The sequence below is a fragment of the Molothrus ater genome, chromosome 1 (assembly GCF_012460135.2).
Source record: "Molothrus ater isolate BHLD 08-10-18 breed brown headed cowbird chromosome 1, BPBGC_Mater_1.1, whole genome shotgun sequence".
NCBI lineage: Eukaryota > Metazoa > Chordata > Aves > Passeriformes > Icteridae > Molothrus > Molothrus ater.
In genome coordinates, this window is record NC_050478.2 from 153008411 (window position 1) to 153033586 (window position 25176).

At 68.2% G+C, this 25176-nt stretch overlaps 3 protein-coding genes across 3 annotated transcripts in view; 2 read left to right on the top strand and 1 right to left on the bottom strand.

Moving 5' to 3' along the window:
* Nucleotides 1-8108, bottom strand: GRINA (glutamate ionotropic receptor NMDA type subunit associated protein 1). The gene is made up of 7 exons (XM_036404448.2): nucleotides 8028-8108; nucleotides 5306-5645; nucleotides 4383-4495; nucleotides 4108-4308; nucleotides 2288-2416; nucleotides 1880-2023; nucleotides 1-839 (listed from the first exon to the last, which is right to left on the bottom strand). The coding sequence occupies exons 2-7, from the start codon at nucleotides 5613-5615 to the stop codon at nucleotides 690-692; spliced, it is 1047 nt and encodes a 348-aa protein (XP_036260341.1). The 5' UTR covers nucleotides 5616-5645; nucleotides 8028-8108; the 3' UTR covers nucleotides 1-689.
* PARP10 (poly(ADP-ribose) polymerase family member 10) lies at nucleotides 7510-19967 on the top strand. Its single transcript, XM_036404408.1, has 12 exons — nucleotides 7510-7699; nucleotides 7907-8132; nucleotides 9897-10057; nucleotides 11904-12137; nucleotides 13381-13599; nucleotides 14631-15187; nucleotides 15842-16054; nucleotides 16151-16286; nucleotides 16418-17332; nucleotides 17404-17537; nucleotides 17606-17783; nucleotides 19382-19967. Exons 1-12 carry the CDS (start codon nucleotides 7510-7512, stop codon nucleotides 19687-19689), a joined length of 3471 nt encoding a protein of 1156 aa, XP_036260301.1. The 3' UTR covers nucleotides 19690-19967.
* Nucleotides 19968-24324: 4357 nt separating this feature from the next.
* Nucleotides 24325-25176, top strand: part of PLEC (plectin) — a 113828-nt gene continuing 112976 nt past the window's right edge. The window contains exon 1 of the mRNA XM_036404409.2: nucleotides 24325-24493. The gene's annotated coding sequence lies outside the window, so the exon portion shown is untranslated. The remainder of the gene's footprint in view (nucleotides 24494-25176) is intronic.

Below are 25176 nucleotides of genomic sequence, written 5' to 3' on the forward strand. Positions count from 1 at the left end.
GATGAACAAGACAATTTATTAACAGCAGGACCAGGATGGGGCCTCGGCCACGCGGGGAGGGCAGGGGGGCTCTGGGGGTGCCACAGGTGGGGCTGTGGCAGGGCCGTGGGGACAGGCAGGTGGCAATGGGCAGGGCTGGGGGTTTGGGGGCCTCTGGGAGTGTCTCCACATGAGGACAGTGGCTCAGAGCAGGAGGGTCTGAGGGTGCCACAGGCTCGGGGGGTCTGGGGACGGACAGGGACAGTGGCTCGAGGGGTTCTGGTGGTACACCCACGTGGGAACGGTGCCTGGGGACGTCTGGAGGTGCCACAGGTGGCACGGGGGGCCTGGGGTGGGGACAGGCAGGGACAGTGGCCAGGGGGGGTCTATAGTGCTGCTGGCACTGCCCCTGCCTGTGCAGCCAGACTGGTGACAGGGAGGGGACAGCGAGGTGGGGACAGGACAGGACAGAGGGGGTTCCAAAGTGCTTCCAGTCCGCGTTCAACGCAAAGGGGCGGGGTGGGGGAGAATCGTATTCACAGCGGGGAGGAGCAGGGGGCCGGGGGGGCCGTGGCAGCCCCGCACCAGCGAGCCCCCGCGGGGCAGGAACCGCCGGGGAACGCGATGAGAACGGCGACAAAACCGGCTACGGGGAGGGGACCCGACCGGGGCGGGGCCGCGGGAGCGGCGGGGCCGGCCAGGGGCGGCGGCTACTCCTTGGCCCTGCCGATGATGGCGAGGATGTAGAGGAAGATGTTGATGATGTCGGTGTAGAGGTTGAGCGCCGCGAAGATGTACTCCTCGGGGCTCAGCGCCAGCTGCTTGTTCCCCAGGATCAGCTGCGTGTCCACCGCCAGGAACTGCGAGAGGATGGGGCAGTGTCAGGGGCGGGAGGAACCAGCGGGCCCCATAAATGCCCCAATCCCAAACCAGCCAAGCACCCCGAGCACACCCTGCATGTCCACCACCAGGAACTGTGGGATGGGGCAGTGTGGGGGGCAGGAGGCACCAACGGGCCCCATAAATGCCCCAATCCCAAACCAGCCAAGGATGCCCTGTTCCCTCCACCCTGTGCATCCACCACCAGGAACTGTGGGATGGGGCAGTGTGGAGGGCAGGAGGAACCAACAGGTCCCACAAGTCCCATAAATCCCAAACCAGACACCCTGAGCACACCCTGCATGTCCACCACCAGGAATGAGGGATGGGGCAGTGTCAGGGGCGGGAGGAACCAGCGAGTCCCATAAATCCCCCAGTCCCAAACCAGCCAGGCACACCCTGCACCCTCCACCCTACGTGTCCACCACCAGGAACTGCGGGACAGGGCAGTGTGGGGGGCAGGAGGAACCAGTGGATCCCATAGGTGTCCTCCACCCCAAACCAGCCAGACACCCCGAGCACACCCTGCACCCTCCACCCCAAGCACACCCTGTGCATCCACCACCAGGAACTGCGGGATGGGGCAGTGTCAGGGGCGGGAAGAAGCAGCGGGTCCCATAAATCCCTGCCACCCCAAACCAGCCAGGCACACCCTGTACCCTCCACCCCAACCCACACCCTGCATGTCCACCACCAGGAACTGGGGGATGGGGCAGTGTCAGGGGCGGGAGGAACCAGCAGGTCCCATAAGTCCCCCAGTCCCAAACCAGCCAGGCACACCCTGCACCCTCCACCCCAACCCACACCCTGCGTGTCCACCGCCAGGAACTGGGGGATGGGGCAGTGTCAGGGGCAGGAGGAACCAGCAGGTCCCATAAATGCCCCAATCCCAAACCAGCCAGGCACACCGTGCACCCTCCACCCCGAGCACACCCTGAGTGTCCCCAGCGAGCCGGAGCACCCAGGGGTGCTGGTGGCACTGCCCCCCCCAGCAGGTGAGCGTCCCAGCCCCCCGACTCACGCAGGTGAAGAGCAGGGCCCCCAGCGAGGCGTAGACGATGTCCACGATGCGGTTCCGGATGAAGATGCAGAGGATGGAGAAGAGCACGAGCACGACCAGGCAGATGATGAGCACGCCCCGGCACGAGGTGAAGTCGTACTTGGTCTGTGGGGAGGGGGATTGGGGGGCGTCAGAGCCCAGGGTGGAGCCCCCAGAGCCAGCAGGGAGCTCAGAGGGAGGGCTCAGCACCCCCTCAGATCCCACAGAGCCAGCAGGGAGCTGGGGAGGGCTGCACGCCCCATCTGGGGTCCAAAGGCCCATGAGACGAGATCCCACAGCCCCCCAGGAGCCCCAGCAGGGAGTCACTGGGGTGTTGTGCCCCCAGTTTGGAGCCCCCCAGGCAGGAGCAGGGGCAGCCCTGGCGCTGACCTGCAGGGAGAAGATGACGACGGTGAAGCAGACGACGACGGTGATGCCGACAGCCATGATGACAGCCTCGGTGTCATAGAAGCTGGCGATCATCCCCACCATGTAGGACAGGCTGACAGTCAGGATGGACTGGCAAGGCAAGGGGGGAACCCATCAGGCCTGTGTGCCCAGCCTGGCACCCACAAAATGCCACGTGTCCCCTGGCCCAGCATCCCCCAACCCTCGGTGTGCCCCTGGCTTGGCATCCCCAAACCTGCCACAGAACCTCTGTGGTGCAGAACCCCAAATCTGCCCCCTCAGCCTGGCACCTCCAAACCCTCTGTTGCTCCCTAGATCAGCACCCTGAAACCCACCCCACCGTGGCACCCCTGAACCTTCCATGTGCCCCAGCCCAGCACCCTTAAACCCTCTGTGTGCCCCTGGCTCTGCACTCCCAAACCTGCCCCAAAACCTCCATGGTGCAGCACCCCAAATTTGCCCCCTCAGCCTGACACCTCTAAACCCGCTGTGTGCTCCCTAGATCAGCACCCTCAAATCTACCCCCACAGTGGTACCCTCAAACCTTCCACGTGCCCCCAGCACAGCACCCTTAAACCCTCTATGTGCCCCTGGCTCTGCACCCCCAGTGCCCCACTGTGGCACCCCCAACCTCCCACGTGCCCCCAGCACCCTTAAACCCTCTGTGTGCCCCTGGCTCTGCACCCCCAGTGCCCCACTGTGGCACCCCCAACCTCCCACGTGCCCCCAGCACCCTTAAACCCTCTGTGGGCCCCTGGCTCGGCACCCCCAAACCTGCCCTGTCACCCCACTCAGCTCCAAACCTGCCCCAAAACCTCCCTGGTGCAGCACCCCAAATCTGCCCCCTGAGCCTGACACATCCAAACCTGCTGTGTGCTCCCTGGCTCAGCACCCCCAAACCTTCCGTGGACCCCCAGCCCAACATCCTTAAACCCTCTGTGTGCCCCTGGCTCTGCACCCCCAAACCCACTCCACCGTGGCACCCCTAAACCTTTCCCATGCTCCCAACCCAGCACCCTTAAACCCTCTGTGTGCTCCCTAGATCAGCACCCTCAAACCCACCCCACTGCGGCACCCCAAAACTTTCCATGTGCCCCCAGCCCATCACCCTTAAACCCCTGCCATGCCATGCCCCCAGCCCAGCACCCTTAACCCCTGCCATGCCGTGCCCATGGCCCAGGGTGCCCTCACTCCTTAACCCCTGCCATGCCATGCCCCTGGCCCAGGGTGCCCTCACTCCTTAACCCCTGCCATGCCGTGCCCCTGGCCCAGGGTGCCCTCACTCCTTAACCCCTGCCATGCCGTGCCCTGGCCCAGGATGCCCTCACTCCTTAACCCCTGCCATGCCGTGCCCCTGGCCCAGGGTGCCCTCACTCCTTAACCCCTGCCATGCTGTGCTCCTGGCCCAGGGTGCCCTCACTCCTTAACCCCTGCCATGCCGTGCCCTGGCCCAGGGTGCCCTCACTCCTTAACCCTCGCCATGCCGTGCCCCTGGCCCAGGGTGCCCTCACTCCTTAACCCTCGCCATGCCGTGCCCCTGGCCCAGGGTGCCCTCACTCCTTAACCCCTGCCATGCCGTGCCCTGGCCCAGGATGCCCTCACTCCTTAACCCCTGCCATGCCATGCCCCCAGCCCAGCACCCTTAACCCCTGCCATGCTGTGCCCCTGGCCCAGGGTGCCCTCACTCCTTAACCCCTGCCATGCCGTGCCCCCAGCCCAGCACCCTTAACCCCTGCCATGCCATGCCCCTGGCCCAGGATGCCCCCACTCCCCATGCCCAGCCAGCCGTGCCCCCGGCCCACCAGGGACACGAGGTTCCAGGGGTGCTTGCGGCGGAAGTCGCCGCAGCAGCTGAGGACGATGAGGGAGATGAAGAACACGGCATAGGACACGTAGTACGTCCACACGTTGCGCTGCACGAAGCCCCGCACGCCTTTGACGAAGGTGAAGACGGTCACGAAGGCGAAGGTGACGGTCAGCTGCAGCGTGAGCACCAGGAACACCTGGGGACGGGGGGGCAGGGTCACAGGGAGCCCCCCGATGCCCCGTACCCCGCCCCGAGCCCCCCGTGTCCCACCTTGCGGATGAAGGCCTGCCGGATGCTCTTGTCGTCCCAGTGCGCCGACGGGAAGTCCTGGTTGTCATAGTAGGAGGGGGGCCCGTCCTCGTGGTAGGTGCTGTGCAGGGGGGCTGTGGGGAGGGGGCACGCCGCTCAGGAGGGTGCCAGGAGCCATGGGGAGTGCCCCCCGTAGCCAGGTGTCACAGCTGGCCGGGTCTGGGCAGTGTCCCCCCTCCCAGGGTCACAGCCAGTGCCATCCCCAGTGGGCACAGTCCCCCAGGATGTGTGGGGCAGGAGCCAGGGGAGTGGAGCTCTGTGCCCCCCAAAGCCAGGTGTCACAGCTGGCCTGGCTCTGGGCAGTGTCACCGCCCTCCCAGGGTCCATCCCCAGTGGGCACAGTCCCCCAGCTGCCCCCCAGGACATGCGGGACAGCAGCCAGGAGCCAAGGGGAGTGGAGCTCTGTGCCCCCCAAAGCCATGTATCACAGTTGGCACGGCTCTGGGCAGTGTCACCGCCCTCCCAGGGTCCATCCCCAGTGGGCACTGTCCCCCAGGATGTGTGGGGCAGGAGCCAGGGGAGTGGAGCTCTGTGCCCCCCAAAGCCAGGTGTCACAGCTGGCCTGGCTCTGGGCAGTGTCACCGCCCTCCCAGGGTCCATCCCCAGTGGGCACTGTCCCCCAGCTGCCCCCCAGGACATGTGGGAGCCAGAAGCCACAGGGGGGTCCCTGCTGCCCCACTTGAGCCCACCCCCCCACTGTCTGCACTGCTCCCCATCCAAGGGAGCCCCCCAGGCTGCCCTCACCCAGGGGCTGCCCTGCCCTGCACACCTGAACCCCCAGCCCCAGAGAGGAGCCCAGGTGTGTCACACACCCCCCCATCAGGCAGCCAGGAGGGTCCCCCAGCCCATCTGAAGCCCCCAAGCCCCCTTTTCCCGGTACTTACAGTCCTGGTCTCCGGGGACCATGGGCTGGGGCTGGGCATAGGGCGGCTGGCCATAGGGGCCCTGGGGGTAGGGCCCGGGCGGGGGGTACGGCCCGGGGGGGTACGGCCCGGCGGGGGGGTACGGCCCCGCTGGCGGGTACGGCCCCGGCCCCTGCGTGAAGCCCGGCTGCGGGTAGGGCGTGGGGGCAAACTGGGGCTGGGGGTACGGGGCCACGGGGTACGGGGGCTGAGGGTAGGCCGGGGGGGCCGTGGGCGGCTGCTGGCCCCCGAAGCCGTCGCTCGTCACCAGGAAACTCTTCTCGTGGGACATGGTGGCCCGCGGGCTGCGGCCGCCTTGGTGCTGTGGAGGGGGGGACAGGGAGTTAGAGATGGTGCTATTGTCCCCCACGGCTGTCACCCACCTCCTTGGCACCCCCACAGCATTCGTCCCCTCATCTTTGTCCCCCCAAGGCATCACCCAGCACAGCCATCACCCCGTCCTCAGTAGCCACACATGGCCATCACCCTCCCACTGCTGTTACCCCCTTCCTCATCACCCCCAAGGCCATCAGCCCCCCAAGGCCATCATCAACCCCCCATGGCCATCAAACTCCCCATGGCCATCAGCCCCCCATGGCCATCAACACCCCGTGGCCATCACCCCCATGGGCCATCAGCCCCCCATGGCCATCACCCTCCCACTGCTGTCACCCCCTTCCTCATCACCCCCACGGCCATCAGCCCCCCAAGGCCATCACCAGACCCCCATGGCCATCACCCCCCACCCCGGGGGGCCCCACTAGGAGATGCCCCGGGATGGGATGGGGGTCCCCACTCAGGGATGCCCCAGGATGGGGGGATGGGATGGGGGTCCCTCACTCGGGGGATGCCCCGGAATGGGGGTCCCACACTTGGTGGGTGCCCAGGATGGGGGTACCTCACTCAGGGGATGCCCTGGGAGGGCGGTCCCTCACTCAGGGGGTGCCCAGGATGGGGGACCCTCACTCAGGGGATGCCCTGGGACGGGAGTCCTACACTTGGGGATGCCCTGGGATGGGGGTCCCTCACTCAGGGATGACCCAGAATGGGGGTCCCTCACTCAGGGGATGCCCCGGTATAGGGGTCCCTCACTCGGGGGATGACTGGAATTGGGGTCCCGCACTGGAGGATGCCCTGGGATGGGGGTCCCTCACTCGGGGATGCCCAGGATGGGGGTCCCTCAATCAGCGGATGCCCGGGATGGGGGTCCCTCACTCGGGGATGCCCAGGATTGGGGGTCCCTCACTCGGGGATGCCTGGGATGGGGGTCCCTCACTCGGGGATGCCCAGGATGGGGGTCCCTCACTCGGGGATGCCTGGAATGGGGGTCCCTCACTCGGGGATGCCCAGGATTGGGGGTCCCTCACTCGGGGACGCCCGGGATGGGGGTCCCCACCATCGGGGGGTCCCATCCTGCTCCCCCCGCCCCCGTGCCCGCACAAGATGGCGGCGGCGAGGCCGTTGCCATGGCAACAGCCCCGGGGCTGGGATCGCTGTGCGGGACCGGTTCCTGCCGCGATTACCGGCAGCGGTGCGGGGGAGCCCCGGCGCTGCTTCACTGCCCCCTCGGGCCGTCACCGGGAGCGGCGGCGTCCTGCCAGGCCCGTGCCCAGGCCCGGCTTCGGCCGCGGCCCCACCGCATCCAGCCGGGCGGGCTCCACCGCAGCCCCGGGGCCGCCCCCGCTCCCGGAGCCCGGTTACAAAACCGGGCGGTGCGGGAGCGGCGGCTGCGCCCTAGGCGGGGATCGCGCACCCGGCGGCGCGGAACCGGCACCGGTACCCGTGCGGGCTCGCTGCCGGTGCCGCAGCCTGGCAGGCGGCGGTGCCCAAGCGGTGCCGCCGCTGTTCCGGTGCCGCAGCGGCCCCGGCCGGGCCAAGGGGCAGCGCCGGCCGGTGGCGCAACCACGGCGGCCGCGTGACGGCCCCGCGCCCCGGGCGGGCGGCGGGACGGGGGGGGCCCGGCCCTGCGGCGCCGCGGGGGCGGCACCGACACCGGGCGGGGGGCGCATTTCGGGCCCGGGCGGCTTCCCGGGGTGTGTAGGGCATGGGAGACACCCTGAACGGGGTCAGGGGCCGCGGGGTGCGCCCCACAAGGGGGCACGCGGGGCGCCCCGAGCGAGGGCCATGGGGTGCGGGCGCTGTGGGATCGCAGGGTGCGGGCCGTGAACGCACCCCGGATTGCGGGGATGCGGGGGGGGCCGCATCACGGGGTGCGGGGGTGCCCGCAGCACGGCGTGCGGGGGGCGCGGGGGAGCCGGCGGCGTGCGGGGGGCGCAGGGATGCCCACAGCCCGGCGGGCGGGGTTGCGGGGGTGCAGGTGCTCCCGCATCACGGGTTGCGGGGGTGCCGCCGCCCCCCCGGTTCTCTCCGAGTCCCGTAAGCCGCTTTGCCCTGACGCTCGGTAAAGCCCCGCCGCGGCCTATTTACGGCAGCAGCGAGCCTAATCCCCGAGCGCTGCCGCGGGGGGAGCGGCCCGGAGACCCCCGCTGTGCCCGCGGCCGCGGGGTCCCGCACGGCCCCGCTTCCCCCGCCCCGCTACCCCCCCCCCCTCGCACCGAACCCGTGCGCTGCGGACTGCGGCAGCGGGAAGCGGCGGAGGGAACGGCGCTCGGGGTCTCCTCCGGAGCCTTCGCACCCTCCGCTCGCCGCCGACACCCCTCACCCGAGCCCCGGACCCCCCGATCCCCCCGCGCCCCCCGCTCACCGGCCGGGCCGAGCTGCGCGGGGTCCGCTCGCTGCGCGCCGGGCGGGGCGGGGCCTGCACGGGGCGGGGCTTGATAGTGGGCGGGGCTTGGCCCGCTAATGCTGCGTAGGCCAAAGGGGGAGTGGCGTGGCCTCTTTGGGGGCGGGGCAGAGCGCCCCCTGGTGGCGGCAGCGCGCACTCGTCGCGGGCGGCCCCGGCGCCGCCGCGTCACGCGTGGGGACGGTCACGCGTCCGCGGTGACGCGCAGGGGACGGCCACGTGACCCCCTATCACCCCTGAGGGTGGCCCGTGTGCCTACGTCATTCTCATGTAACTTGTGGGGCTTTTTCCGTGTCCCCTATCGCCTCTGGGGTCAGTCCCATGTCCTCTGGTCACTCGTGGGGCTGGTCAGGAGTCCCCTGGTGACTCGCAAGGGACGGCCACGTGTCCCTCTGTCACCCTGGGGATGGCCTGTGTGCCTATGTCATTCTTGTGTACCCCCTGTGGGGCTTTTTCCATGTCCCCTTATCGCTTCTGAGATCAGTCCCGTGTCCCCTGGTCGCTCGTGGGGACGGTCACGCGCCCGCGGTGACGCATAAGGGACAGCCACGTGTCCCCCTGTCACCCCTGGGGATGGCCTGTGTGCCTACGTCATTCTCGTGTACGGCCTGTGGGGCTTATTCCGTGTCCCTTTCTTGCGGCTGGGGTCAGTTCTGTGTCCCCTGGTCGCTCGTGGGGCTGGTCACGGATCCCTCGGTCACGCACGAGGGACAGCCACAGGTCCCCCTGTCACCCCTGGGGATGCCCCGTGTGCCTACGTCATGATCCTGTACCTCTGTGGGGCTTATTCTGTGTCCCCTTGTCACATCTGGGGTCAGTCCCGTGTCCCCTGGTCACTCGTGGGGCTCGTCACGGGTCCCCTATCACACACGAGGGACAATCAGTTGTCCCTCTGTCGCCTGCGTGGCTGGACCCGTGTCCCCGTGTCATTCTCGGGGACGGACCCGTGTACCCCTGTCATCCGTGGGGATTCTCCCGTGTCCCCTCATCACATCGGGGGTCACTTCCGTGTCCCTGGTCACTCGTGGGGCCATTCATTCTCGAGTACCCCTGTCACCCGAGGCGCTTTTTCCGTGTCCCCTCGCCACATCTGGGGTCAGTTCCGTGTCCCCTGGTCACTCGTGGGGCCGGTCAGGCACAAGGGACAGTCACTTGTCCCCCTGTCACCCGTGCTGCTGCTCCCGCGTCCCGCGTGTGGCCGGTCCCGCGGTCCCTGGCCCCCCTCTGCGTGTCGGCCCCGCATCCCCGTGTCCCGCGTGGGAGCCGTCCCGTGTCCCCACCCCGGTCCCGCCCCCCGCCCTTCCCCTTCCCGTTTTGGTCCCGTTTCGGTTTCGGTTCTTGGCCGGGGCGGAGCCTCGCAACGTCCGGTGCGTGGGGGGGCCCTGCCCCGCGGGGCGGGGGGGCCCTGCCGGGGGCTGTGGGGACCCCCACGGGGCTGGGGGGATCCGGGGGGCGATCGGGGGGTCCCGGTCCGGTGCGGGGTGGGGGGTCCTGCTGGGGCTTGTGGGGTCCCCACGGGGCTGGGGAAGTCGGGGGTGATCGGGGGGTCCGGCCCTGGGGTGGGGGATCTGCAGGGGGGTGAGACCCCCCATGGGGCTGGGGGGTCCGGGGCGATCGGGGGGTCCGGCTCTGGGGTGGGGGGGTCCCTGCTTGTGGCTAAAGGGGGGTTCAGCCCTGCGGACCCGGGCCCGGGGGGGGCCCTCGGTACGGGGGTGCGGGGGGAGCACGGACAGGGGGTTTGGGGAGGGGGTTTGGGGTCACGGGGGGTCCCAGCGGATTGGGGGGCAGGGGGTGTAACGGAACCCAGCCCCAAACGTGTGTGTGCCCCAGGATGGCCGGGGGGGTGCTGGAGGTGCGGGGGGTCCCCCCCGACGCCCCCGAGGAGCTGCTGGTGCTGTACTTCGAGAGCCGGCGGCGCTCGGGCGGGGGGCCCGTGCAGAGCTGCCAGCGCCTCGGGCCCCTCCTCTTCCTCACCTTCGAGGACCCCCAGGGTAAGCGTGGGCAGGGGAGCGTGCCCTGGTTCCAGCTGGGAGCACCGGGGTGGGATTTGGGGGTCTCGGTTCCAGCTGGGAGCACCGGGGTGGGATTTGGGGGTCTCGGTTCCAGCTGGGAGCACTAGGGTGGGATTTGGGGGTCTTGGTTCCAGCTGGGAGCACTGGAGTGGGATTTGGGGGTCTCGGTTCCAGCTGGGAGCACTAGGGTGGGATTTGGGGGTCTTGGTTCCAGCTGGGAGCACTGGAGTGGGATTTGGGGGTCTCGGTTCCAGCTGGGAGCACTAGGGTGGGATTTGGGCGTTGTGGTTCAGCTGGAACCACTGGGATGGGATTTGAGGGTCTCAGTCCCATTGGGATCACTGGGATGGGATTGGGGGTGTGTCAGTCCCACTGGGATCACTGGGATTGGGATTAGAGCTCCCAGTCCCACTGGGAGCACTGGGATAGGGTGTGGGGGTTCCCAGTCCCACTGGGAGCACTGGGATAGGGTGGGGGGGGATCCCAGTCCCACTGGGAGCACTGGGATAGGGTGTGGGGGTTCCCAGTCCCACTGGGAGCACTGGGATAGGGTGTGGGGGTTCCCAGTCCCACTGGGAGCACTGGGATAGGGTGTGGGGGGATCCCAGTCCCACTGGGTATGCTGGGATTGTGTTTGGAGCTGGCAGCACCACTGGGAGCACTGGGATAGGGTGTGAGGGGCCCATTTCCTACTGGGAGCACTGGGATTTGTTCCGAGCTCCCAGTCCCACTGGGAGCACTGCAATAGGGTGTGGGGGATCCCAGTTCCACTGGGAGCACTGGGATTGTGTTTGGAGCTCCCAGCCCCACTGGGAGCACTGGGATAGGGTTCCCAGCCCCACTGGGATGGGGTGTGGGGGATCCCAGCCCTACTGGGATGGAGTGTGGGGATCCCAGCTCCACTGGGATGGAGTGTGGGGATCCCAGCCCTACTGGGATGGAGTGTGAGGGATCCCAGCCCCACTGGGATGGGGTGTGGGGGATCCCAGCTCCACTGGGATGGAGTGTGAGGGATCCCAGCCCTACTGGGATGGAGTGTGGGGGTTCCCAGCCTCACTGGGATAGGATATGAGGGTTCCCAGCCCCACTGGGATGGGGTGTGGGGGTTCCCAGTCCTTACTGGGAGCACTGGGATTGTGTTTGGAGCTGCCAGTTCCATTGGGAGCACTGGGATAGTTTTGGGGGGGATCCCAGCCCCACTGGGTTGGGGTGTGGGGGTTCCCAGCCCCACTGGGATGGGGTGTGGGGGATCCCAGCCCTACTGGGATGGGGTGTGGGGGTTCCCAGCCCCACTGGGATGGGGTGTGGGGGTTCCCAGCCCCACTGGGATGGGGTGTGGGGGTTCCCAGCCCCACTGGGATGGGGTGTGGGGGATCCCAGCCCTACTGGGATGGAGTGTGAGGGATCCCAGCCCCACTGGGATGGGGTGTGGGGATCCCAGCTCCATTGGATGGAGTGTGGGGATCCCAGCCCCACTGGGATGGGGTGTGGGGGTTCCCAGTCCTTACTGGGAGCACTGGGATTGTGTTTGGAGCTGCCAGTTCCATTGGGAGCACTGGGATAGTTTTGGGGGGGATCCCAGCCCCACTGGGTTGGGGTGTGGGGGTTCCCAGCCTCACTGGGATGGAGTGTGGGGGTTCCCAGCCCCACTGGGATGGGATGTGGGGGTTCCCAGCCCCACTGGATGGAGTGTGGGGATCCCAGCCCCACTGGGATAGGATATGCGGGGTCCCAGCCCCACTGGGAGCACTGGTGGGCAGTGCTGTGCCCCGGGGGGTGAGGGGGTGCTGGCTGAGCCCCCGGTGACCCGGGCTTCCTTCCCCAGATGCACAGAACGTGTTGGCCCACGGCAGCCACAGGCTCGGGGGGGCCGAGCTGGGGGTGCACCCAGCCCCCCCCTGGGACCCCTGCCACCTGCTGCTGCGGGGTCTGGAGCCCGGGACCCCCTCTGAGCGCCTGGGGACCCTGCTGGGGGTGTCCCCCGGCACTGTCACCCTGTGCCAGGGCTCGGTGCCCGGCTGGAGCCTGCTGCGGCTGCAGGACCCCCTGAGCCCCCCAGGTGGGACTGGGGACTTTGGGGGGGCACCAGGCTGGGAGGGGGGTGTCAGGGGTGGGGGTGTGGAGGGCAGAGGAGATGGGATGGAGCTGCCAGGGGCTTGGGGGGCAATTGTGTGGGGATACAGGGGCTGGGGTGGCTGCTGAGGGGTGGATGGGGAGCAATGGTGCCAGTGGTGAGAGTACTGGGGGGGCAGGGGGCTGATGGGCTGGGGGGTCTGGGGGGGACACCAGGGTGGGATGGGGATGTTGGGGGTGGTGGTATGGAGGGCAGAGGAGATGGGATGGAGCTGCCAGGGGGCAATGAGGTGGGGACACGGGGGCTGGGGTGACAGGGTCAGGCTGCTGAGGGGTGAGTGGGGAGACAGTGGTGCCAGGGGTGGGAGTATTCGGGGGGCTGATGGGCTGGGGAGTCTGGAGGGGACACTGGGGTGGCATTTTGGGGCACGGGTTCTGCCGGGTGCCCTGGCACCAGGGGTGGGAGTGCTGGGGGGGCTGATGGTCTGGGTGGGACACCAGGGTGGCATTTTGGGGCGCGGGTTCTGCCAGGTGCCCAGCCCCGGGTATGACAGCGCCATAGGGGCAATGGCCGGGCCATGGTGGGGGCGGTGGCAGGGCCATGGTGGGGGCAGTGGTGGGGCCATGGTGGGGGCAGTGGCATGGCCATGGTGGGGGTAGTGGCACAGCCATGGGGACGCGGTGGCAGGGCCATGGTAGGGGCAGTGGCACGGCCATGGTGGAGGCAGTGGTGGGGCCATGGTGGGGGCGGTGACACAGCCATGGGGACGCAGTGGCAGGGCCGTGGTGGGGGTGGTGGCACAGCCATGGCGGGGGCAGTGGCAGTGCCATGGTGGGGGCAGTGGTGGGGCCATGGCAGGGGTGGTGGCAGGGCCATGGTGAGGGTGGTGCCACGGCCATGGTGGAGGCAGTGGCATGGCCATGGTGGGGGCGGTGGCATGGCCATGGTGGGGGTGGTGACAGTGCCATGGTGGGGGCAGTGACACAGCCATGGGGACGCGGTGGCAGGGCCATGGTGGGGGTGGTGACAGTGCCATGGTGGGGGCGGTGGCAGGGCCATGGTGGGGGCGGTGGCATGGCCATGGTGGAGGCAGTGGTGGGGCCATGGTGGGGGCAGTGGCATGGCCATGGCGGGGGTGGTGACAGTGCCATGGTGGGGGCCGTGACGCGGCCACGGAGGCACAGTGGCACGGCCATGGCATGCGGTGCCAGCGCTGCCCGTGCCGCAGAGCTGGCGTCGGCGGAGCAGCGGGCACGGCGGCAGGGCCTGGCGCTGCTGCGGGTGCCACGGAGCCCCGCGGTGCTGGTGAGGGCAGCGGGGCCGGCGCTGGGCCGGGACCTGCTCGAGCTCTACTTTGAGAACCGGCGCAGCGGCGGCGGCCGCGTCAGCGACGTGCAGCTCCTGCCAGGGGGACGCGGGGCCATCGTCACCTTCCAGGAGCCGGCAGGTGAGGGCATGGTGCCAGGGTGCCAGGGCCATTTATACAGGAATGGGGTGATTGTGGGGGCGTGGGAATGGGGTGCCAAGCAGGGCACAGTGCCCTCAGTGTGGAATAGGGTGGTGAGGTGGGCACGGTGCCATTTGCACAGGAACAGGGTGATCATGTGGGCATGGGAAAGGGGTGCCAAGGTGGGCACAGTGCCATTTGCTCAGGAACAGCGTGATCATGTGGGCATGGGAATGGGGTGCCAAGGTGGGCACAGTGCCCTGGGCGTGGAATGGGGTGGTGAGGTGGGCATGGTGCCGTTTGCACAGGAACAGGGTGATCATGGGGGCACAGGAATGGGGTCCCAAGGTGGGCACAGTGCCCTTCATGCAGGAATGGGGTAGAGAGGTGAGTACGCTGGCATTTGCACAGGGTGATCATGGGTGCATGGGAAAGGGGTGGATGAGGTGGGCACGGTGCCCTCAGTGTGGAATGGGGTGGTGAGGGGGGCACGGTGCCCTTGGTGTGGAATGGGGTGGTGCGGTGAGGATGGTGCCATTTGCTCAGGAATAGGGTGATCAATAGGGAAGGGGGTGCCAAGGTGCCCATGGTGTGGAATGAGGTTGTTAAGGTGGACATGGTGCTATTTGCTCAGGAATAGGTTGATCATGGGGGCATGGGTGATCAAACTGGGCACAGTGCCATTTGCACAGGAACAGGGTGATCATGGGGGCATCGGAACAGGGTGCCAAGGAGGGCACGGTGCCCTTGGTGCAGGAACATGGTGGTAAGGTGGGCACAATGCCATTTGCACAGGATCAGGGTGATCATGGGTGGATGGGAATGGGGGGCCAAGGTGGGCACGGTGCCCTTGGTGTGGAATGGGGTGCCAGGGTGGGCACAGTGCCATTTGCACAGGATCAGGGTGATCATGGGTGGATGGGAAGGGGGTGCCAAGCTGGGCACGGTGCCATTTGCACAGGAAAAGGGTGATCATGAGAGCACAGGGAGCTGCTCTGTGCCACCAGCTGCCCGTTCCTTTGTCCCCACAGCCGCAGAGCGGGTGCTGCAGAGGCCACACCGGCTGCAGGACACGGTGCTGGAGCTCACCCCCCACTTTCCCTTCCTGGAGCTGCTGGAGGAGAACACGGACGTGCCCCTGGACGCTGTCCCCGCTCCGGACAGGGCCTCTCCTCCTGATGTGGAGCCCCTGCTGGTCAGGGAGCCCTTGCTGGACACAGATTGCCCGCCGGACTCAGTGCCATCCTCGGACCCCACCGTGGCACACACGAACCCCGCACCGGACACAGCGCCAGCACCGGCAGCACCAACATCACACCCAGGGCCGGGGCAGCCCCCAAATGCCTTCCCCAGCAGGGACAAGGACACAGAGGGGTTCAGGGCTCTGCCCAGCCAGGTCCAAGCCCCCAGGCCCCTGTCGGTGGTGGTGCCAGAGCCGGTGCCAGCGGTGTCAGTGCAGGACGAGTTGCTGGTGCCAGCGGAGCCAGGAGCCGTGCGCTACCTGCAGCAGCACTACCAGGACATGCTCAGCAGCGTCCCCGAAGTGTCCCTGCTGCCACTGGAGGGGGGGGACATCTCTGGGTTCCGGGTGAGCTGCAGGCAGGGGTAGAAGTGACAGAATTCATAGAATGACTAGGTTGGAAGAGACCTTAAAGATCGTCGAGTGCAGGAGTGTGGGCAGGTGCAGGCAGGTGCAGACAGCTGTGGGCAGGTACAGGCAGCAGTGCAGGGAGGGGCGAGTAGGTGTGGGCAGGTACAGGCAGGGGTGTGGGCAGGTCTGAGCAGTTGTAGGTAGGGGTGTGGGCAGGTACAGGCAGGTGTAGGCAGCAGTGCAGGGAGGTGTGGGTAGGTACAGGCCGCAGAGCAGGGAGGTACAAGTAGGTGCAGGCAGCTACAGGCAGGTGCAGACAGGTGTGGGCAGGTGCAGGCAGGGGCATGAGCAGGTGCGAGCAGGTGCAGGCAGCAGTGCAGGGAGATACAGGTAGGTGCAGGCAGGTACAGGTGTAGGCAGGGGTGTGGGCAGGTGCAGGCAGCGGTGCAGGCAGCAGTGCAGGCAGGTGTGGGCAGGTGCAGGCAGGTGTGAGCAGGAGTCTCTGCTGCTCTCTCACCTCCCTGTGCTCATGGCACACCCTGTTGCCAGGGGCTGCCAGCCCCGTGGTGCTGCCCACACTGCCTGCAGGTGAGTGGGGAGCTGGGCAGGCGCTGGTGCCCAGGTGCTGACCCTTTGCCCATCCGCTGACAGGTGAGCGGGGAGCCAGGCCGGTGCCAGGCCGTGGCGGATTTCCTGCAGAGCCTGCTGGACTCTGTGGCCTCGCACCCGGCAGCCCTGCGCTTCCCCGGCGTTGCCCGCTTCCTGTGGGACCTGGCTGGGCAGAGCCTCCTGCAGCAGCTGGAGAGCCGCTTCCAGTGCGTCATCCAGCTGGACGGTGAACCCTGGAGCCCTCCAGATCCCCAGGTGCAGCCTCGTGGGGAGGGAGGGGTCTGGCAAGCGGGTGCCGTTGTGCTGGTCCCTGCTGTGCAGCGTTGGTGATGCCACCCTTGATCCCCACAGCTGGAGCTGGAGGAGCTGCTGCCCCCAAGCAGGGAGCCTCGGCCACACTCCTGGCACCAGGACCTGCCTGAGGGCCACAATGCCGCTGCTGATGGCGATGGTGATGGTGGCGGCCACGGCTTCCATTCCAGCGCAGGTGAGGGGTGAGGGTGCCACTTTGGTGCCCGCTCTGCGGGTGCTGCGGTGGGATGAGGGGGCCACGGGTGCTGGTGCTCCCCCGGGACATGGCGAGGGGGCCTCACGGCTGACACCCTGCTGCTCCCACAGAGGAGATCCAGGAGGTGCTGGCAGCGCTGCGCCCAAGTGACACCGACAGCCGTGGCAGCCCCGACCCGTGGCCTGACACCGTCCCTGGTGACGAGTGGGACCCCAACGCCGCGTTCATCTGTGCGGCCGGTGGGGACGGTGCCAAGGAGCTGCTGTTGGACACCGGCGTGAAGGAGGAGGAGGAGGAGGTGCAGATGGCTCTGGCCATCCAGTACTCCATGGACCACGCGAGGCACGAGCAGGAGGAGCTGGCGCGCGCCACGGCTCTGTCCCTGTGCTCCTACAGCCGGGAGCAGGAGCAGGAGCAGGCCCAGGAGGATGCCAGGCTGCTGGCCGCGCTGGAGGCCTCGCTGGAGGAGGTGCTGCTGGCGGCGGACGTGGCGCGGGTGACGGTGTTCTGCTCCTCCGAGCGGGACGCCTCGGCGGTGGCGCGGGAGCTGGAGCAGGCGCTGGCGGGGCAGCAGCGGGCGCAGGACGTGGCGAGCGAGCGGCTGCGGGCGCTGCCGGCCGCCGGCCACTGCGCGCTGGCCCTGCTGCGGTGCCGGCACGCCGTGCAGCTCAGCCTGCGCGGTGACACCGCCACGCTGCGCGGCTTCGCTGACTACACGGCCCCAGCCGCCCGAGAGCTCGCCTCGCTGCTCCACCGCCTGCCATTGCCAGGGCACGCCGCCACCGCCGCCACCGCGCACTGGGTGCGCTGGGACCCCTCTGGCACCGCTGTCCTCTATGCCCCCGAGGCAGCGGCGCTGCTGGAGCAGGCCTGGTCGCGCCAGGAGCGCCGGCTGGATCTGGTGCTGGATGGGCGACCCTTCACCGTGGATTTGGAGCGCATGGAGGAGTTCGACATCGGCAGCGCCCGCGCCGTGCCGGTCTGCCGCAGCCAGCCCCCGCTGGACAGCACCTTCTTCCTGCTCGGTGCGTGGGGGTGCCGTGGGGCCAGCCGTGCCCCTCGCTGTGCCCACGCTCACCGGGGCTTTGTCCAGCAGGGCCAGAGGTGGCTGGGCAGGAGGAGGAGGTGCGGCTGATGGCGCTGGCTGAGGACTCGGAGGAGTTCGCTGACACGGTGCGCCACTTCTGCAGTACTCTGGAGGAGCTGCACAGCCAGATCAGCATCGTGCAGGTGGGGCTGGGCACGGGGGACCCTCGGGTGTCCCCGTGGCACAGCAGTGACATGGCGGGGCCCAGCAGGTGCAGAAGCTGATCCATCCAGTGCTGTACAAGCAGTACCAGCTGAAGAAGGGCAGCGTGAAGCGCGCCTGCGCCGCCGGCACCACCGTGGAGCGCGTCCTCTTCCACGGCACCACCAAGGCCTCCAGCTGCGAGATCTGCCTGCACGGCTTCAACCGCAGCTTCTGTGGGAAGAACGGTGAGCGCTGGGCATGTGGGGGTGACCAGGGGTGCCCTTGGTGTGGGAACGGGGCACCAAGGGGGGCACGGTGCCATCAGCATGGGAACAGGGCACTGGGGGGGGGCATGGTGCCGTCAGCATGGGAACAGGGCACCAAGGGGAGGCATGGTGCCATCAGCATGGGAACAGGGCATCGGGGGGGGCGTGGTGTCATTGGCATGGGAACAGGGCACCAAGGGGGGGCATGGTGTCATTGGCATGGGAACAGGGTGTCCTTCTGGGCATGGTGCTGACAACATGGGAACAGGGCATTGGGTGCCATTGGCATGGGAATGGGGTGCCAAGGAGGGCACAGTGCCCTCAGTGTGGGAACGGGGTGGTGAGGTGGGCACAGTGCCATTTGCACAGGAATAGGGTGATCATGGGTGGATGGGAATGGGGTGCCAAGGAGGGCATAGTGCCCTTGGTGTGGAATGGGGTGGTGACGTGGGCATGGTGCTGTTTGCACAGGAACAGAGCAATCATGGGTGGATGGGAATGGGGTGCCAAGGTGGGCACGGTGCCAGTGGTGTGGAATAGGGTGGTGAGGTGGGCATGGGGGCCGTTGCTCAGTAATAGAGTGATCATGGGTGCATGGGAATGGGGTGCCAAGGTGGCCAGTGCCCTCGATGTGGGAACAGGGTGGTGAGGTGGGCATGGTGCCAATTGCACAGGAACAGGGGTGCATGGGATGGGGGCCATTGGTGCACAGGAATAGGATGATCATGGGTGCATGCCAAGGAAGCTGTTGGTGTAGGAATGGGATGGTGAGGTGGTCACATTTGCACAGGAATAGAGTGATCAAGAGGGCATGAGAATGGGGTGCCAAGGAGGGCACAGTGCCCTTGGTGCAGGAACAGAGTGATGACGTGGGCACAGTGCCATTTGCTCAGGAATAGGGTGATCATGGGTGGATGGGAATGGAATTCCAAGGTAGGCACAGTGCCATTGGTGTAGGAATGGGATGGTGAGGTGGGCACATTTGCACAGGAATAAGGTGATCACGGGTGGATGGGAAGGGGTTTCCAAGGTGGGCACAGTGCCCTCAGTGTGGAATGGGGTGGTGAGGTGGGCACGGTGCCATTTGCACAGGAACAGGGTGATCATGGGAGGATGGGAATGGGGTGCCAAGGTGGGCACGGTGCTGTCAGTGTGGAATAGAGTGGTAAAGGTGGGTATGGTACCCTCGGTGTGGAATGGGTGGTGAGGTGGGCACGGTGCCATTTGTTCAGGAACAGGGTGATCACGGGTGCATGGGAAGGAGTAGTGAGGTGGGCATGGAGCCATTGATGTGGAATGGGGTGGTGAGATGGGCACATTTGCACAGGAACAGGGGGGCATGGGAAGGGGGTGCCAAGGTGAGCGTGGCGCCAGTAATGTGGGAACAGGGTGGTGAGATGGGCACGGTGCCATTTGTTCAGGAACAGGGTAATCACGGGTGCATGGGAATGGGGTGCCAAGGAGGGCACGGTGCCCTCGGTCTGGAATTGGGTGCTGGTGTGGCCCGGGGTGCCGATGTGCTCCCGGTGCCGCTGGCACACCCCCCGTGCCCCGGCTGATGCCCGTCTTCCCCTCAGCCACGCTCTACGGCCGCGGCGTTTACTTCGCGGCGCGCGCGGCCATCTCGGCGCGGGACCGCTACTCGCCGCCCAGCGCCAACGGCACCAAGTTCATCTTCGTGGCCAAGGTGCTGACCGGGGAGTTCGCGGCCGGGCGGCCGGGGCTGCAGGCACCCCCTCTGCGCGAGGGCTCCGCGGCGCCCCGGCGCTTCCACAGCGTGGTGGATGACCCGCGGCAGCCCGACATCTTCGTCATCTTCAACGACACCCAGGCCTACCCGCAGTACCTCATCACCTGCCGCAGCCGCCACGGGGGCCCCCTCTAAGCCCCCCGGCAGGGGCTCTGCCCCAAGGACCCCTTTTTATCCTCTCGGCGTCCCCTGGCACTGGTGCCAAAGTGGGGGTTACGGTGTCCAGGGGCTTGAGGTGTGCAGAGATGTTCCTGCCCTGCCCAGGAGCTCAGAGTTGGGGGATCCTCACTTGGGGACGCTCCTGGGCACCCTCGTGCCAGAGCAGGAGGTGGGCAGGAGGACTTTGGGTCACCCGTGTGACACCAGTGAAATTTGGAATAAAACTGCAAATAAAATTTAGAATTTTTAATCAATTGGAGCCTTTTGCATGGCTGGGATTGAGGGGGGAACTGGGAGAGGGGAGCGGAAGTTCCAGTCCCAGCTGGGAGCATTGGAATAGGGGAAATGTCTCAGTACCAGCTGGGAGCACTGGGATTGGGGTGGGTGGGGTCCCAGACCCAACTGGGATCACTGGGATTGGGGTGGGTGGGGTCCCAGACCCAACTGGGATCACTGGGATTGGGGTGGGTGGGGTCCCAGACCCAACTGGGAGCACTGGGATTGGGGTGGATGGGGTCCCAGACCCAACTGGGAGCACTGGGATTGGGGTGGATGGGGTCCCAGACCCAACTGGGAGCACTGGGATTGGGGTGGGTGGGGTCCCAGACCCAACTGGGAGCACTGGGAGTGGGGTCAGGCCAGAGCCTGGCTCTGTGTGGGTGCCCACTGTGTCCCCCAGTGAGGTGGCTGGCCTGGGTGGTGGCTCTGGGCCACCCCAGGGCTGGACCTGGCCACTCCTGCACTTCTGCCTGCTTCTTGCACCCTTCCTGCTCCTCACCTGCTCCCTGCCTGCACCTACCTGCCTCCTGCTCCCCACCTGCTCCCTGCTTCCTCCCTACCTGTATCCTGCTCCCTGCCTGCCTCCTCCCTCCTCCCTACCTGTATCCTGCTCCCTGCCTGCCTCCTCCCTGCTTCCTCCCTCCTCCCTACCTGTATCCTGCTCCTCACCTGCTCCCTGCCTCCTCCCTACCTGTATCCTGCTCCCTGCCTGCTTCCTCCCTGCTCCCCACCTCTTTCCTACCTGCTCCCTGCCTGCTCCCCACCTGCACCTCTGCCTGTTCCCTGCACCCTTCCTGCTCCTCACCTGCTCCCTGCCTCCTCCCTACCTCTTCCCTGCTCCCTGCCTGTTCCTCTGTCCCCCTGCACCCCGAGCTATGCTGGGGGGCCCCCGGGTGCCCACCCTGTGGGTGTGGGCAGAGCCCCCACCGTGGGCAGTGCTGGCAGGGTGAGACCCTCCAGCAGGCAGCGGCAGGGTGAGGTGGGGTGCCCAGCGTCCCCTCCATGCCCATGTTGCCCACTTAGATGCCCCAGGTGGCTGAACACAGGGCTGGGGGTCTCGGTGACCCCCGCGCCCCTTTGGGGACCCCACACGGGGTGGGCACGAGTGTGACACCAGCGGCACAGGGGAGTGGGCACAAGGGTGGCACCAGCGGCCCCGGCCCCGCGGGCGCGGGCGGCTCCCGGGCAGGGCGCGGTGGCACCGCGCCGGCGTGTGCCAGCCCCGCTGACGTGTGCCAGCGCTGGGATCCCGGCGGGCACCGTGCCAGCCGTGCCAGCCCCGCGCACGTGGCGCCAGCCCCGCTCCCCGCGGAGCGCCGGCGGATGGAGGTGAGAGCCCGGAGGGTCGGGGGTGCAGGAGGGGTCCTGGCCGCACGCCCACCCCCCTCTGCGGAGTCCGGTGCCCCGCGCCCCGCGGGTGCCTCGGGCGGGGAGTGCCCGGCGCTGCCGGTGCCAAGCGTGCCGGACCTTTGTCCCCTGACGCCGAGGGGCCCGCGGGGCCCAGCGCGGCTGAAAAGGGCCCTTTGTCCGGCTCTGGCCGGGGGATTCGCTCCCTGCGCCCGTGCCGGCACCGGCACATGACCGCGGGAGGAGCGGCTGCGCCAGCACCGGATCCGGACGGACGGAGCGAGCGGCAGCCCCGGTACGGCCGCAGCGAGAGCGGGTGGGGGTCTGAGCCTTGTCCCCCTCAGGGCAGGTACCGCGGAGGGGACAGAGCGACCCGGAGAGGGTCCCGACCTCGGCGCTGCGGGTGCCACCTTGCAGCGCCCCGGTGTCGGGTCCCGGGGGTCCCCACGCCTCCCCGCTCCGGGGGCTCGGTGGTCTCTGAGCCCCGCGGGGTGGGTGCGGTGGTGCTGGGGTTGCGGGGGTCACTTCGGCACGCGATGGCCCCGATGGGGCTGGGGGTCGGGGGGCTGCGCCACGCCAGCAACTGGATGTGGCGGGGGGCACGGGGGGTCTTGGAAGCCCCCGAGACCGCCCCAGTGCGTGCGTGTGTGTGTGCACAGGTGTGTTCTCTGTGCACACTTCCGTGCTTGCGCCGGGGCGTGCCTGCAGCCACCGGGTTGGACACACCCGTGTCCACCCGTGTCCGTGTCCACCCGTGTCCACCACACCCAGGTGTGCTCACGCACTGGGGGGCTGCACACGCGCCTGTTCTCCGCTCCAGCTCCCTTGCCCGGTACCGGCTCCGGTTCCTGGCACCAGCTCTGGTTCCCACTGGTTTCCAGATCCTGGTACCAGCTCCCGTTCCTGGTACCAGCTCCAGCTCTCGGCACCAGCTCCAGGACCTGGCAGCAGCTCTGGTTCCAGCCCCAGCTCTGGATCAAGGCACCGGTTCCCAGTACTGGTTCCGGCGCTGACCCCAGTCCCCAGTCCCATCTCCCCAGCCGGATCCCCGGCTCTCAGGACTGGTTCCCGGCGCTGATCCCCGTCCCTAATCCCATCTCCCCGCAGGGGATCCGCGGCTCCCCAGCCTGCCCAGCCGCCAGACCAGACATTCTGCTGCAGCGCTGGTGGCTGGAGCCGTGCTCTGTTCTCCGGCCAGAAGAGAGGCTGGTGGCCGGCAGGGTGTGAGCACCGTGCCAGGGCCGTGCCAGGGCTCCCATCTCAGCCCTTCGCGGCCGCGCTCCCCCGGGCTCTGAATGCGGCAGCCGGGCGCCGTCAGACGCGCCGCTGATGGGCCAGCGGTGTGCCGGTGCTGTGCCGGTGCTGGGCCGGTGCTGTGCCGGTGCTGTGCCGGCGCTGGGCCGGCGTTGGGCCCACAACTGATCGCCCAGCCCGGGCGGGCGGTGCCGAGCGGCTGCGGGACTTCCCTGCGGGAGCGCGGGGCGGGACCGGCCTCGCTGGGAGCGCTGGGCGGGGTTCGCCCTCTCCACACTGGTTGCAGTGGCGAGGGTTAACCCTGTCCGCTTTCGGTGCGCTGGTCACAGCCACCCTCTCCGGACTGGGTGTACTGGGTGTACTGGTCAGTTAACCCCTGCCGGCCCGGTGTACTGGGAGCACTGGTCAGGCTTAACCCTCTCCATACTGGATGTACTGGGGAGAGTTAATCCTCTGCGGATTGGGTGTGCAGGGGAGGGTTAACCTGCTCCGTACGGAGTGTACTGGGTGCGCTGGTCACAGTTAACCCGTGCCGCGCTGGCTGTACTGGGAGCGCTGGTCACAGTTAACCCGTGCCGCGCTGGCTGTACTGGGAGCGCTGGTCAGGGGTGGCCCCTGGTTCTGGCTGTACTGGGAGCACTGCTCGGGGTTGGCCCCTGGTTCTGGCTGTACTGGGAACACTGGCCGGGGTTGATCCCTGGTTCTGGCTGTACTGGGAGCACTGGTCAGGGGTGGCCCCTGGTTCTGGCTGTACTGGGAGCACTGGTCAGGAGTGGCCCCTGGTTCTGGCTGTACTGGAAGCACTGGCCGGGGTTGGTCCCTGGTTCTGGCTGTACTGGGAGCACTGGTCAGGAGTGGCCCCTGGTTCTGGCTGTACTGGGAGCACTGGCCGGGGTTGGTCCCTGGTTCTGGCTGTACTGGGAGCACTGGCCGGGGTTGGCCCCTGGTTCTGGCTGTACTGGGAGCACTGGCCGGGGTTGGCCCCTGGTTCTGGCTGTACTGGGAGCACTGGCCGGGGTTGGTCCCTGGTTCTGGCTGTACTGGGAGCACTGGTCAGGGGTGGCCCCTGGTTCTGGCTGTACTGGGAGCACTGGTCGGCGTTGGTCCCTGGTTCTGGCTGTACTGGGAGCACTGGCCGGCGTTGGTCCCTGGTTCTGGCTGTACTGGAAGCACTGGCCGGGGTTGGTCCCTGGTTCTGGCTGTACTGGAAGCACTGGCCGGGGTTGGTCCCTGGTTCTGGCTGTACTGGGAGCACTGGCCGGGGTTGGTCCCTGGTTCTGGCTGTACTGGGAGCACTGGCCGGGGTTGGTCCCTGGTTCTGGCTGTACTGGGAGCACTGGCCGGCGTTGGTCCCTGGTTCTGGCTGTACTGGGAGCACTGGCCGGGGTTGGCCCCTGGTTCTGGCTGTACTGGGAGCACTGGCCGGGGTTGGTCCCTGGTTCTGGCTGTACTGGAAGCACTGGCCGGCGTTGGGCCCTGGTTCTGGCTGTACTGGGAGCACTGGTCGGCGTTGGCCCCTGGTTCTGGCTGTACTGGGAGCACTGGCCGGGGTTGGCCCCTGGTTCTGGCTGTACTGGGAGCACTGGTCGGCGTTAATCCTTCCCGCTCGGGGCGCCGGGGGTGCCTCCCCCGCGGGGTGCGCGGCTGTGGAGGGTGGGGCGCTGAGATAAGGCGCCCCCCGCTGCCCGCCCCCCGCCCCGCCCCTGCCGCGAAGCCGGAGCCGGTGCCGGTGCCGGTGCGGGCGGAGCCGCCGGGGCCATTTTCCCCCGGAGCCCCCGCGGTACCGGTGCCGGTGCTCCCCGCCGGTGCCGCATCCCCTCCGGAGCCCTCCCGGTGCCGGCGCCGTTTCCCCCCCCGGTCATGCCCCCCCGGCGCGTCTTGGCAGAGATCGTGGCGCTCGGTGAGTCCCCGCGCGTGGGACCCCCCTCGCCCGCTCCCCCGTGGAGCCGGGAGCGGCGGGGGTGAGGGGGGATCGGAGGATGCCGCGGGGCTGCCGCAGGGCTGGGGGGTGGAGGAGGGGCTGCGGCGTGGAGGGTGGCGCGGGGGGGGCTCTGCTGGGGCTGCGAGGGGCGTTTGGGTGCTGAGGCCCGAGTCTGGGGGCAGGGGGGTCCCTGTGACCCCCCCTTCAGTGCGGGGAGGCGGCGCCAGGCCTGGGGTGGAGGGGCTGCTCGGGGGACGTGGGCGATGGAGCCGGTGACTCAGGCTTGGCACCGCGCTGTCCCCCACGCCCGCCCCCCCCGGCTCCCCCTCACTTTGCCCCCCTACGCCCGCCCCCCAGCTCTTCCCCACGCCGACCCCCCGCCACCACCCCACTGCCGGGGGTGCCGGTGATGCCCGTGGGTCTGGGGATGCCGGTGGGTCTGGGGGTGCCGGTGATCCCCGTGGGTCTGGGGGGTGCCGGTGGTGCCCGTGGGTCTGGGGGTGCCGGTGGGTCTGGAGGGTGCCGGTGATCCCCGTGGGTCTGGGGGTGCCGGTGATCCCCGTGGGTCTGGGGGTGCCGGTGGGTCTGGAGGGTGCCGGTGATCCCCGTGGGTCTGGGGGTGCCGGTGGTGCCCGTGGGTCTGGGGGGGTGCCGGTGATGCC

What these genes read in the sequence shown, in the direction of transcription:
- PARP10 (XM_036404408.1), top strand. Translation starts at nt 7,510, where the DNA reads ATGCGGGGGGGGCCGCATCACGGGGTGCGGGGGTGCCCGCAGCACGGC. An exon ending in CACCTTCGAGGACCCCCAGG is followed by an intron (nt 10,058 to 11,903) that starts GTAAGCGTGGGC and finishes TTCCTTCCCCAG; the next exon opens with ATGCACAGAACGTGTTGGCC. An exon ending in GGACCCCCTGAGCCCCCCAG is followed by an intron (nt 12,138 to 13,380) that starts GTGGGACTGGGG and finishes CCCGTGCCGCAG; the next exon opens with AGCTGGCGTCGGCGGAGCAG.
- GRINA (XM_036404448.2), bottom strand. Translation starts at nt 5,615, where the DNA reads ATGTCCCACGAGAAGAGTTTCCTGGTGACGAGCGACGGCTTCGGGGGC. An exon ending in GGTCCCCGGAGACCAGGACT is followed by an intron (nt 4,496 to 5,305) that starts GTAAGTACCGGG and finishes CCCTCCCCACAG; the next exon opens with CCCCCCTGCACAGCACCTAC. An exon ending in CCTGGAACCTCGTGTCCCTG is followed by an intron (nt 2,417 to 4,107) that starts GTGGGCCGGGGG and finishes TTGCCTTGCCAG; the next exon opens with TCCATCCTGACTGTCAGCCT.